Consider the following 13,258-nt stretch of genomic DNA (forward strand, 5'->3'; position numbering starts at 1 on the left):
CAGCTGAATCATACTTTTAGCTGCTAAAAACAGAGGAAGTTGCTTTATCTTCAGTGTTTCAGAGTTTTTCTCCTATGTGAATCTTTGAACTTTTTCAGTAAATGAGCCTAAGCCCTTTCCATGTGTCTTTTCTCTATAAAAGGGCATCCTCAGAAGTATCTTTGCATCTTAGTATAAGAGCCTCTTTGGTCAATATATACTAAAGATTGTACTTTCACCTTTTAACTAAGGATGGATTTTAAAAAAACAACAGAAACGGTGAAACTGTATACATGCCAAACTTAGCTTGGAAAAGATTCATACATACAGCTCCCAGTTCTCAAATAAAATTCTGAATTTACACAAAGAATTTCCCCAGCAGGTCCAGAATGACTGAGTAATTCTTCGCCCTTGGTTATCTTGGTTATACCTGCCAACTGCAGTTCTGTCAGTCCTCATTTCTAAAAGCTTCCCTTTTCCCTCCTCTCCTTCTTTTTTGCCTTTTGTTCTCCTTCTCCTTTAATGTAACTTGAGTGATTCTGTGAGATCTGATCTTAGGAGCTATTAATCCTGCTTAATATCACAGGGCTTGCAAAAAGTATTTGAGTTCTTGATGTACTACACAACACTTAATCAACAGATATTTGAATAAAATAAGTAAGAGAATAAGAAAGATGGAAATGTGAAGATAAATAGTAGAAACCAGGAAGATAAGATTGAGGGGACAAATTAGAAGAATATCAAAGGAAATGTAAATAAAGTTTTCATGAAACAACCACATTTCTGGTTTTCATATTCAAACATTATAAAGCTCAATTCACAAGTAAATGCAGCTTTATCTTGAAAACCATAATAATTAAGAAGTCTGTGACTTTTCACTATGCCAAGTTACAAAGGTGAACTGCTAAAATTCTTGACTCCTATATGATTTTTCATTTAATGTATTGTATAATATAGTATCTTTTCTGCTCCTTCAAAAGATTAAAATTATTTCCACAACTGTTACATACTTAACAGTGGCAGTCCCACAGATATCCCCCCCTTTTAAGCAAGCTTTCCCCATCCCCAAATCACCACTGTAGTAGATGTTATCCTTCTATAAAAAATGACAGAATCAATTAAGTCCTTCCTTTGATCACTTAAGTGGTGTTAATGTTAACAAAACTCAAGAAACAAAATCAACTTATTTCCATGTCTAATTGCTTAAACAATCATTAATACAAAGCAGTGGTCATCAAAGCAGGTCATTTTTTCTCTCCCAGTAAAATCACCACCCTCACAAGTACTTACTGAAAATGTATTTATTTTCTTTTGCTCATAATACTACAGAAAGAAAAGAGATTTCAGAACACTTTGGCTGCTAGTTCAAGCCATAGAGAAAATCAGACAAAAGTAAGAAGAACATTTTCACAAGGCAGCCTAGTTCATTAATGGCTTTTTGGCCTCTCCATTTGAAATAAAAGCCATTCTCACGCCATTCTGAGAAAAAGCACCAGTACGTTTAATAAAATTGCTGCCGGGTTTCTGATAGTCTGTTTGAACATGTGCCAAAAAGTCTCAATTTGAAGGAATCCAGAATTATTTCTGCAGACCGTTCAAAGAATTTGCACATGGAAGTTGAATTCTAAAATGCAACCAAGTGATAAGGATTAACTGTGCTGAAAAACTAAAATGTGGAAGAAATGCCTGCACAGAGGTTGATAAATGCTATCACTGTTAGAAAGGCTATACTTTCTCAAACCAATTAAAGTAATAGCTTTGTACCTTAAGAATGACCCAGAATGCCTTTAATATATGAGCTTCATGACAAAGGAGGAAAGTGCTAAGTACATTAGTCCACTGGAGTTAGTTGAGCTCAGAGACCACACATGGCAATGTAAGGGCATCCTATACAAATCTCTGGAAAAAGGAATTGGTTTAAACAATAAATCTAAACCATGACTATTATGACTTCTTATATTGGAGAAAAAACCTTTTTCAAAGAGTGTAGCAGCAGGACAAAGGACAATGGCTTTAAACTAAAGGAAGGTAGATTTAGATTAGAAAAAAGAAAGAATTCATCTCTACGAGGGTGATGGGGCACTAGAAAAGTTTGCTCAAAGAAACTGTGGTTGCCCCATCCCTGATCAGGTTTGATGAAGACTTGGGCAATCTGATCTAGTGGTAACTGTCCCTGCCATGACACAGGAAGCTGGTCCATTCCAACTCAAACCATTCTAGGATCCTATGATTTTTCTAATGGATACTGCATCATGATTTGCTTAAGACCATAGGAAAAGGCTTACAAGAGACATACTCAGTATCAAAAACTTAAAGACTACTTATGTCTAATGCTTGTAAGTGAATAGCTACTATCTCTTTGCTTTCTTATGTGAAAAAAATGCTTATTTAAGACATATTAAAAAACTAATGGTTGATGTATTGGCAATATTTTTGGTTTCATAACATTTACAAAAACAGATAGTAGAATAATGGAACTATGGGAAATATTCCCAGATTGTTTCTTGCAGGTCACTTGTGAAGTGAAACATTTAAAGATGGCCTAGAGAGGTTACTCGTTATTTCTGTACTTTCTCTAGAATTAGTACATGCACTAAAACTGGAGGAGCCTTGGTTCTCAAGTGACCTTAATTTAGTTATAATATATAAATGTGAAATGTTTCTTAAATAATATTGATTAGAATGATCCTGAAAAGCTCAGGAATGCATATTTTTAACAGTGAGTTCATTTAGATAACAAATAGAAGAATTAATTTTGCAGAACAGATGTAGCCGGTACAAACAGAATTGTATTAAGCCACTAAAGATTAAAAGTTACATTTGCTGAGATACTGAATTCCTAAATTTCATATGAATGTTATTACACAAAAAGGGAGAAAAAGGGGACCACCAGAGGTTTATTCTCCTTCCCTTCCCCCTGGCAGCTATTAGGAGAGAAGCAGTTCTGCTCCTGACATCATTTCACAAGAGGCACTGGGCAGGCAATGCACTGCCTGGTAACTGACTTTGCACAATGAGAATTGCTACTATTAGCTCACCAATTTCTGTAAAAACTGAGAATCCACACAGAACAGTACAACAAAGCACTCTCCCCAGCAGCAATGTGTGAATCCAAGTGCTTGAGTGTTTGGTAACTGGCTTTGTCTCCTTCTGCTTCTGCCATCACAGAATGCTTGCTTGTTTGTAAACAACTTAACTCCTACTGTAAACTCCTTTTCCTCAGTAGTTTAAGCAGTTACACTAAACTCAGAGATAGAAAGCACGTAGAGCAGTGCAAGCTGCTGTCTCAAGCCATCTCAGCAGCAGAGAAGATAACATCTCGTGTCTTAAAATGTTATCCCCACACAGCTGTCCATTAGAACGATCAAGACAATGCAAGTCATGGTATCAGTATTATGCTCACCAGTATGAGGAATTAAACACAAAGCCTTTCCTCTTACTTTTCTTCAAAGACATGACCCTCACTTTTGACATGCAACATTTTATTCAATCCAAACTGCAAATATTCAGTACTTAAGTTATTCAATATTCCATTTAAAGTGTGTTTGGCATACTATGTAAGCTTGTATAATTTATCTACTCTCAGAAATAATAAAAAGAAGCTGTAAAAAGTGTTTGTGGGCCATCATGTTGGCTGAAGCATGATTTGAAATGCTGTTAGTACTCAGCACTTGATTCTGAAGATAGTGCCCATAAACAGAAGATGATGATTACAGTTAACGAGGAGAGAAAGTTGTACAGACCAAAGAAATTAAAAAGTACTACAGAATTTTCGAATGTTTATGTCAATGAAGTGTGTTTATAAAACCAGAAGACAACATTCAGTTGAAAATGCAGAAAAGGATTGAAAAGCATGAAAAGAAAACTGAAGAGATTGGAAAATAAAAGGCCCAAGCAAAATAGAACTATAATGCTAATGTTCTTATGTTGTGCACAGGAATCTGATGATGATAACATTACCGTCAAATAAGTAATAATTTGGCTGTTACAGGCTGTACATCCTTCAGAAAAAAGCAGGGAACCAGACTGATTCTGTTTCCCTCTCTCCCTGACTGAGGAGCTCCTGCCAAAGCATGTGCTTAAAATTGTAATTAAGATGATAGAGCCTTGTGTGTGGGAACTATTTAATGGTGGTGGAAATACAGTGCTCACCAAGCCCTTCAGAGTTTGCTTGTGGCTGGTGTTCAGCAGATCCTAAGTATTCTCAATGGTACTATGACAGCCTGGTCTCATCTATCCAAATGTTTATTGTCAGTTTCCATTTAGGCACAAATAAAACAATTTCATAGAAAAATAACTGAAAAAAAAAAAAAAAGAAAAAAAAAGAAAAACATTCGTTCTTATTTATTCATAAAGACAACAGTTGCATACTACTTCTTTAAAAATGAGGGTTTGAAAAACTATTTTATGATAGTCTAAGATAGAAATATATGCCCCCCCCCCCCCCCCATTGCTTACTTATTGCTAAGTAAGCAATAGATTACTTTAAAATAACATGTTGATTAAGAAAATAGTAGGATTTAAAGTAGATGGGGCGTTTCAAAGAAAAAGAAATCTTTTTGGAAGAGATGTAAATTGTCAGATTTCACTAGCTTTAGCACATGAAAGCAACTAGTGGCATACAATACTTATTTGCCAGAATCTCAACTGTTCTCCAACATATTGATAAGAAAGCAGTAACGATCAAGTGACTCACATCAAATAGTCACAAAATATTTTTAATTTTTCTATTGATTTTATCTCTTCTTTTCAAAGGTTTTATGCCCTTTTTTTTCATCCTTCTTTTCCGGTACATTTCTTTCCTTACTTTCCACTCAACTGGAAGCACAGTTGGTAAGCACAGCCAACTACTAGTTAGCAGCAGAAATACAGATGGGAGTGTTTGAGACACATACCCTACTTACTTCCTGTAATATTTTCCTCTGTGCACATAAATATACATATGCAAATAAGAAAGGTCAGCATACAAGTTATTAAATAATGAAGAAATTCTTTGCAGGGAGAAACGTAGAAGAGATGTTTATTTAGCATGACTAAACTTGGTCAGGTAAGGTCAGTCAGGTCACTCTTAACAGGAGTAATAATGAGATGATAAAAGTGATTAAGGGAAGCCTGCGGGGCCCTACTGCACTTTTTCTATAACTGCTTGATCGGGATGCAGTTGCATATTTTATAGCTGCTGCTGTTGTTTATGCCGCGTCACACAACTTTATCAGCGTTTGCTTCCATTCATGGATATACTGTATTAACACAGTGACTATACCACAGGTTGCAGTCAACCACACTTTTGCCTTCTCAGACTACCCTTCTGAGGATGCTATTTTAGCAATACTTGTTATTACAAGGGATAAAGATTGCAACAAAAAACAGCAAAGGTATGCTCCTTGAATGGCAAGTATGTTGAAGAAGGTGACAGTGAGCAATGCTGAAGACAAAGGGGTTTCTAGTCTGCAGTAAAAACCTACTTATTTTCAAAAAAGTAAATATTAGTGAATTATTTGAAAACCAACTCAGAATGCAATTTTAACTACGGGTTCTGAGTAACACATGCAGAACTAACTCATAAGAGAATATATAGGTCTTAAATACTTTCATGTATCTGTATACTCCTTTTATTTCTGAATTTGAATGTGGATTCCAAAATTCCTAACATATAATAAAGCATGAATTTATACAAATAAAAACAATGAATATGCAAGACAAACTGTTTTCTGTGTGTACATTGAAAGAATGAAAAAAAATTATGGAGGTGAACTCTTATGGAAGTTTCAGTGGGATATACTGCCAATAAAAAAAAAAAAAAAAAAAAAAAAAAAAAAAAAAGTAAGATTACGCACATTTCAGTAATGGTTTCTGGAAGATTTGTTGGAATTTCAGTAAGGCCTTTCCCACGACAATCCACAATGTTGTTACTGCAGGTGCATGCAGCGGGACAATGTAAGACACTGCAGGATGGAGCCATGAATGACTGGTGGCCTGCAAAAAAAAGAGTTTCTTCTAAAACTGAACAGAACAGTAGTCCTCCAAAATAAAATATTTTGTTTTATGCTTCCCTGAAAAACATTCTTGCCCATCAATACTTTAAAATTACATTAATTTAAATACCTAATTAATAGCAACATGGTGACACAAGGTTCCTCATAAATTCTCAGTTTCTTCACCAACTCATATGCAAAATTATCTGTTAAAGAAAACTGAATGCAGCCCATTTTTTGGAGTGTATTTTATTTATTCTGTGGTTTTAAAAACCAAATATTGACTTATGTAGTTTTTAGAGTTTTGCACATTATAAATGATTGTTGACAATAATGAATTTTGACCAAACACTGAAGCTCTTCTGATAATTATGTTCTGTTCTGCAAATACTCATTAGCATTCTTCATCACTATATGTATAGTTACAGAATATTTTGGAGTTATGGCCATCTAAATACACAGAGATACATAAAAGCTTTGAATTCACACCTCCTACTCTCACTTTCTACGTTACTTTAGTAGACTTCTTATTCCCTTAAGTTAGCACTCGTTCTGACTACTCAGGTGGCTAATTTGCATGGCTATGTCTTTCACCAAGCTCTTTTGTTTTATATTAAACTCAATATTCATAATTACATTTAAGCTTAATAGCTTTTAGTTTGAATAAGTTATAGAAAATAAACAAGGAGATCTTATGACACTGTCCTGAAAATAAACTGATTGTACATTTTATAATAACAAGTAGAACAGTCAGTATTCTATTGATTTCATGATACTTTATCACTGTTCTCTAATGATATAAAAGGCACAAAACCATGAGAAAGGTATGAAGACTGTTTTTTTCCTTTTGTTTTTATTAAGGTATAAAAGCTAGGGACTGTATATAAATTCCCATAACACAAAAAGAGGATAATTCTGTGCTATGAAACCACAACTTTGAGTCAGATCTCCCTCACTAGATTTAATGCCATATATTAAGATAGAAAGGATCCACTGATAATGTAAGTAAGATCACCATGAAGTTGTAGGCAGTGCTGTTCCTAGTAACAACTTAAAATCACAACTCAAATATTAAAATTACTCCACTGAAAAGTTAGTCCTGCAAGATAGCAGTTCACAATATACTGATTTGTTTTCACATTAAGACATGTGTTACAAAAGTAAAAACAGCTGCCAATAATAACAAACCCACATTATTCCATATTATACTAAGAGAAAACACTTCACCTACATTTATTAAACAAAAACTGAGCAATCCAGGGATAAAACGTGCCTATAGTTCAACATTAAAATCAGCATTATAATGTCCAAGTTATAAAACTATACAATTTACAAATAAGATATGGGATGTGTTCTTCCTAGGAGACCTTTTGTGAATACATAAATACAGAAGTATAGCTAATTAGCTATATTATAGTTCATATCTGCCATGCTGACAGCACCTTACACTGCAATGTTAGAAGCTGTTCAGTAATGACAGAAGATTTTGCTCTGAAAAAAAAAAAAAACTGTATTCAGAAAATAAATCTGTGTAAATTTTGGCTTAACTGGCAATAGAGATTTGGGCCTTCTCAGGAAAACAACTAGCAGAAATACCGGTGCTGAATCACAGAAAGACAGACAGTTACATCCCAGTTGTTTTTCAATACTTTGAGGGAAACTGAAACAGTAGTCAGAGCTTACAGAAAGTTTTTAATCCAAGCTAAAAATACTTGTATAAAAAAGATAAACTTGCCTTCTTCCTCATCTTGGAGACAATAAAGGAAAAAATATAAAACAGACAAAATATGATTAATAATGAACTGTTAGCCATTTCATCATTGCATATCTGAAAGCAACCTGATGCGTTAAAGCATAGCAATTGCACTCAGAAGTTTATTTGTAGAGAAACATAACACAAAGGGAAAAAAAAAAGAAAAAGAACAACTCATAGAGCTTAAAAAAAAAATAAAAAATAAAAATCAGCAACCCAAATCCTTATTATGAAAGGCCTTATGTTCTCAACTGTTGCACCTTTTTATTTCCTTTCCCATCTCTCTTCCCCATTATCCATAGTTACAAAGGATATATATTCTAAGCCATGTTCACAAAAAATTCATAATGACAGAAGCACCACCATAGAAGATAAAAATTACTGATAAAAATGATTGGCTTCATTAAAAGAATAGCAATAAAAATTCATGCAGATGTTATCGACATATGAGGAGTAGGAGGCAAAGTGCTGCCCTTACCACTGCAGATGAACTCCCGCTTCTGGACTTCAGCCACATTGTGGCCCCGCAGGTGTGCTGGGCCCATGCACTGAGTGTAGAGGCCTACACGAGGTCGCTGCCGCAGCCAGTCTGACAGCCAGGCTAGGTGGCAGTCGCAGTAGAGGTTGTTGGAGTGCAGGCGACTGCATGAGAAGATGGACACCCAGGTTTAAATTGAGGAGAACGAACAGAAAAGCAACCTTTCCCTCCTCTTCCCACCTCCAGCAGCAAACTGGTTTATTAATAGAGATCTTTTGCTGAAAGTCAAGAAGTTAAATGCTTATAAACAAAACTATGTTAGCAGCAAAATGACCTTTTATTTGTGGCCTAGATCATTACAAAAATAGAGGAAGGCTTCTTAAGTAATTAAATGAAATGACAGAATACACAAATACACAAGAGCTTGAAAGCTGCCAGGGAGGTCTTTAGTCTAGATCTGCACAAATGGTGACTAGACAAAAATGTCTCAAGTGATATAAAGCTGTAGTGTCCCACAGTGAAAACATGCTGTCAAAAAGGAAGAGTGAATAAAACACTTGGTTTCCAATTAGATACATCTGTAAGTCTTACCATTATTAGTCTCTATAGAAACAGACTGAAAAATCTGTCTAACAGCTCATATTCATTTTCAGCTGAACAAGACAGTAATAACTCAATATAAAACACCTTCTTTCACATCCCCTTCCTGACTTCCTTCCTTTTTGTTTAATTATAGAATATAGGGACTTAGCTGTTTTTGGCTTCATAGGGCACAGAGGCTAAACAATGTCTGAAATTAAAAGCTATGCTAAAGCAAGCTATGAAATAAAGGAAGTTGCCTCTTGGATGGCAAGGTCCGATGCAAGACCAGGCTCCTTGCCAAGTTGCAAAAAGCACTTTGCCATTGATAAAATATCAAACAAATGTATTCACCAAATTAGGTTAATTACTTATCTCTTACTTTTCCCTAGCTTATGCATTTTTCTCAAACGACATAGGCATACATCGACAGTTATACATCAAATCCCAACAACTCAGACCCATCTGTAATAAAATAATGCCATTTTGGTTCTTTTTAGTTGATGTGCTGCTCACTAAATAACTGGAAAGGAAGTACAAGATAACCAGAATTTAAACAAGAAGTGTAATCGACGAAGACTGGAAAGCAAAACAGAACGTGTGACAGACCAGATTTTTCTTTTTTTCATAAATGATTAGAAATTAAAAGCAATGCATTCTCATGTGAGTGCTCTGCAAACACAGCTCACTATACAGCAAACTCATTCAGTACAACCTGTGGCCAGCTGTAGCCAAGAAGACCATTTCAAATCAGAACTAATGCTGCTGAAATTAATATGGTTATACAAGCATATTCTTACAGGATGTTATAGCTATAATCTAGGATTCTCTGTGCCTGTTTTCTTTTGTTTAGACAGTAAATTTTTAAAAAGTAAAATATCCACTAAAGAAGTTTAAGTTTAAACAAAATTTGCTAATTTGATTCACTGTAACCTGTGCTTCAGAATACAAATAGTATTTCAAAGTTTGAGAAAGGAACAAATGAATATTAATGTTTTCAGGTCACAGGCACAAGAGAATGAAATAGAATGAAATTCTATTCTCAAAATATAACTGAGGCCATCAAAAGCCAATCCCCAGCACAGATAAAGAGCTCTTGTATTTGTTCATGCAATAGTAGAATTCTGTTATGAAATCAACAGAACTACTTATCTGAATGATGTTATTTCAGTTACAAACATTAACTCAAGTGACCAGCCCCACTGACTTTTTATTTCCGCTTCACTGGAAAGCCTGTTTGGAAGTATCTGAGGACTAAACTTTGATAGAGACTAGCTTTGTTGCTTAACACAGTGTACATTTATTGTTAGCTGAATATAAACAGAACAAATAACCCCAAATTGTATCTCTTGCACACATGCTCTTTTCACTGGGTTTTGTTTTAGAAGCTTCAAGTGTTCTTCTGTGAAAGTCATAACCTCTAAAAATGGGGACCTTATTGTAAATGCTGACACAACTTTAATTATAATAGCACTACCGGATGATGCTATAATTTTATGTTACAAAGAATGTTGGAAAGCCAGTTTAGTTTAATTAGGTCTGCTAGCAGTACAGTAATAAAAGCATAAAGATTTCCCATTTATCACATTTGACAGCCAATCAAAGATTCTTCCATGTTACTAAATGAAATGTGACCAATTCAATAGCTCAAAGTAAAACAAATTTTTGACTTTCAAAAAACATGAATTTCTTTCTCTATGCAGCTGTAACATATAAAAAAGAATCCCTTCTGTCTCCATTTTTTCTGTAGCAAGATGAAGCTTTTCTGCGATCAAACAGAGCACTATGAAACATCTGGGTAGGAAAAGGCCATGAAAACATTTCCATCATCCTATACCCTGAAGAAAAAGAATGAAAACGATGCAACTGCTTCTCTATCTTCTGAGCCACAAGAATTAGCTTTGGGATTTCACTTTTCAGAATTATCTGCCACACACAAACACACATTTCACATTTACAAACCTCAATATTATTTCTTTGACAGAGCTTATACCTTCTATGCATGCGTAAGTACTTCCAGGCCACTGCCAAAACTTGGTAGAGAGAAAAATGGTACACTGAACATACTGGGTTCATAACAATGGCAGCCAGTTTCCAAGGGACTACTTACAAAGTTCTGAGTTTGGGCATATGATTGAAACTTGCGACGGACAGTCGAGTGATGTTATTGTTGTTGAGAGTGCTGTGAAGTCAAGAAGAAGCACATTAACATGTTACCATTATTTATGTCACATTGACTGCACTTTTTTATGTAAGGCATAGTTAAAGAAGAGGGCAGTGCTCTGCTTTTAGGAATGGCTATGAGGAAAACAAACACAAACGCTGAGGTCTATTTTGCCTCCATATTCAATACCTGTTAAAACACAGTGGTTTGATCATCCCATTAATAATCATAAGTAATCAGAGACCTCACTAACCTATGATTAACTCAAAGAGAGGACTGAAACAGAGCTTCCACTAATTCTGAGTACATCTATGACATTAAAGCTAAGACTAACATCCTCGTGTAAGGAAAAGTAGTTTCAGAGTATTCCAGGAGAAAAGTCCTTGGTTTTAGGGCAGCAGTTTTTCTTTCTAGCTTCTGAGAGCCCATACTTTTTGACAGAGGATGCAAAATAAATATCTGCTTATTATTTTTCACAAGAATCTTCTGAGGAGTAATTTGTGGTCACTTCTTAAATGTAACAGTGCTGTTGCAGATGACCCAGGGCAACACAAACAATAGGTGACCTTCTGCTATGCAATGCAAGGAGGCAGGTATCTTAATGCTCTAGAAAATAATTTATGTTTTGGACAAAATGCCTGAGACCAGAGGCAGAAACTAGGAATAAATATTAGCCAACTATTGGCTAGCACAGAATCATCATGCACGGGAAGTGTAGTTTGTAAAGATTATGAAACTTTATGAATGATCCTGCAGTAAACTGTTGTGTTTAGGTTGCAAATAAAACGTGAACAAGCTTGACTTGAGAACAAGGAAACAAGTGTCAGAATTTACAGTTTCTGGTTAGAGATTACTCACTGACTATAACAGAAAATGTGCTTTGCATATTTAAACACAATCATGACACTAATACTTAATATTTCCACTGTCCTTTTGAAGCAATAAGTGTTTTACTTTCTTTCTTTACATTTTTAAACCCCAAGGTGTAATTTGCATGCATTTTGAGTAAAGAACTCTGTGATCCTGAAACACAGAAAGGTAATTTCATAGCACCTTGGATCAGGCTATATGCCTCCACACTAAAAAAACAAATAATTACTAGTGCAGAGTGCTGTATTTTGCATTTCTGTGCTTACTCATTCAACATCCAGTATGTTTTCTTCACTGTGCATAAGACACCTCTCCTGTGTGCCCTCAGCATAAGCAAAGAGATTAAAGAATATAAATAAAAAAATGGGGAAATCATTACTTTATCAAAATGGAATACCAATAAGCAAAAAAAAGTCCAAACGAATAAATGACAGCCAGTAGACTTATGCAGAATTTTCTTAATGCTCACATGCTAAATGACAGTTCCCATCACTGTCTTCACGCATTAATTCTTTCATGGTATTAAAAATCCTCTCTTTTAATGAAGGGAATGAAAGTAAGTATATATTTCCATAGTTGTCACCTGTTTAATGAACGTACATCTATAGAAATTTTTAATTTTAAATGTCATATGTTTCATGTTTGACTTCATAGAATGAAAGAATGACCTGGGCTAGGAGGGATCTTGGTGATCACCCATTTCTAAACCTTCTATCAGGAGTAGATGCATGAACAAATCAGGAATTAAGTCATTTTTATAACTGTTGTGATCCAAAATTTTGAATATCATAGCAAAGCTGTAACCAAAGCAAAACCAAGAGTTCACTCAATACTCCTACCTAAAACTTGTACACACTATTACAAAGAGTGTGATGATAGAAAAATAGTTCTTGAATATGGCAGCATGTTAAGTTACATTATATTTTCTTGTAGTCACACTTTCCCTGGTGTAATTGATTTTCTCTTAGGAAAAGAAAACAAAAAAAAACAAAATTTCATGTAAGTCTGCCAGTGAATTAACAGTTTGGGAAAATTATATCCATACCTGCTTTCACACTTCAGTTTTTTGTTTTTTTTTCAATTTAGATGAATTTTGTATCTTTAACATTAATAGCCTCTAGGATTCTACAATTATTTAGTAAATATGTAAGACATGTTACCTTGGTAAATGTTTCAAACTGCAACTAAACAGGGTTTCGGACCATGAAAATTTTAAAATTATTTAAAAGCTTCATCATATAATTTGAAGTAGCATAAAAATTCATTCTCCAAATGAAAACAAAATACGTAGTCTTAGAAAGTAGTCAGTGCATTTATATGATGATGTGATTTACAGAGTTTTCATTACTTAAGCTGTATTGAAAAAAAAAAGTTGCATTAGATACACACTGTTCCATAGTGCTCAAAATATCTCAAATAGAAATATTTTCTCATCTGTTGTTGTTTACCATGCATAATTT

At 34.6% G+C, this 13,258-nt stretch overlaps 1 protein-coding gene across 17 annotated transcripts in view; it reads right to left on the reverse strand.

The window, feature by feature from the left end:
* Window positions 1-13,258, reverse strand: part of SLIT2 (slit guidance ligand 2) — a 242,711-nt gene that overhangs the window by 77,078 nt on the left and 152,375 nt on the right. For 13 of the 17 annotated variants that reach the window (XM_015862754.2, XM_015862750.2, XM_032444125.1 and 10 more), the window contains exons 7-10: window positions 10,875-10,946; window positions 8,186-8,349; window positions 7,690-7,701; window positions 5,817-5,955 (exon numbers count right to left, since the gene is read on the reverse strand). In XM_015862754.2, coding sequence (XP_015718240.1) covers window positions 5,817-5,955; window positions 7,690-7,701; window positions 8,186-8,349; window positions 10,875-10,946 — 387 coding nt within the window. The remainder of the gene's footprint in view (window positions 1-5,816; window positions 5,956-7,689; window positions 7,702-8,185; window positions 8,350-10,874; window positions 10,947-13,258) is intronic. The other 4 variants (XM_015862752.2, XM_015862756.2, XM_032444126.1 and 1 more) reach the window with 1 other exon arrangement.

Source organism: Coturnix japonica, chromosome 4 (genome assembly GCF_001577835.2).
Source record: "Coturnix japonica isolate 7356 chromosome 4, Coturnix japonica 2.1, whole genome shotgun sequence".
NCBI lineage: Eukaryota > Metazoa > Chordata > Aves > Galliformes > Phasianidae > Coturnix > Coturnix japonica.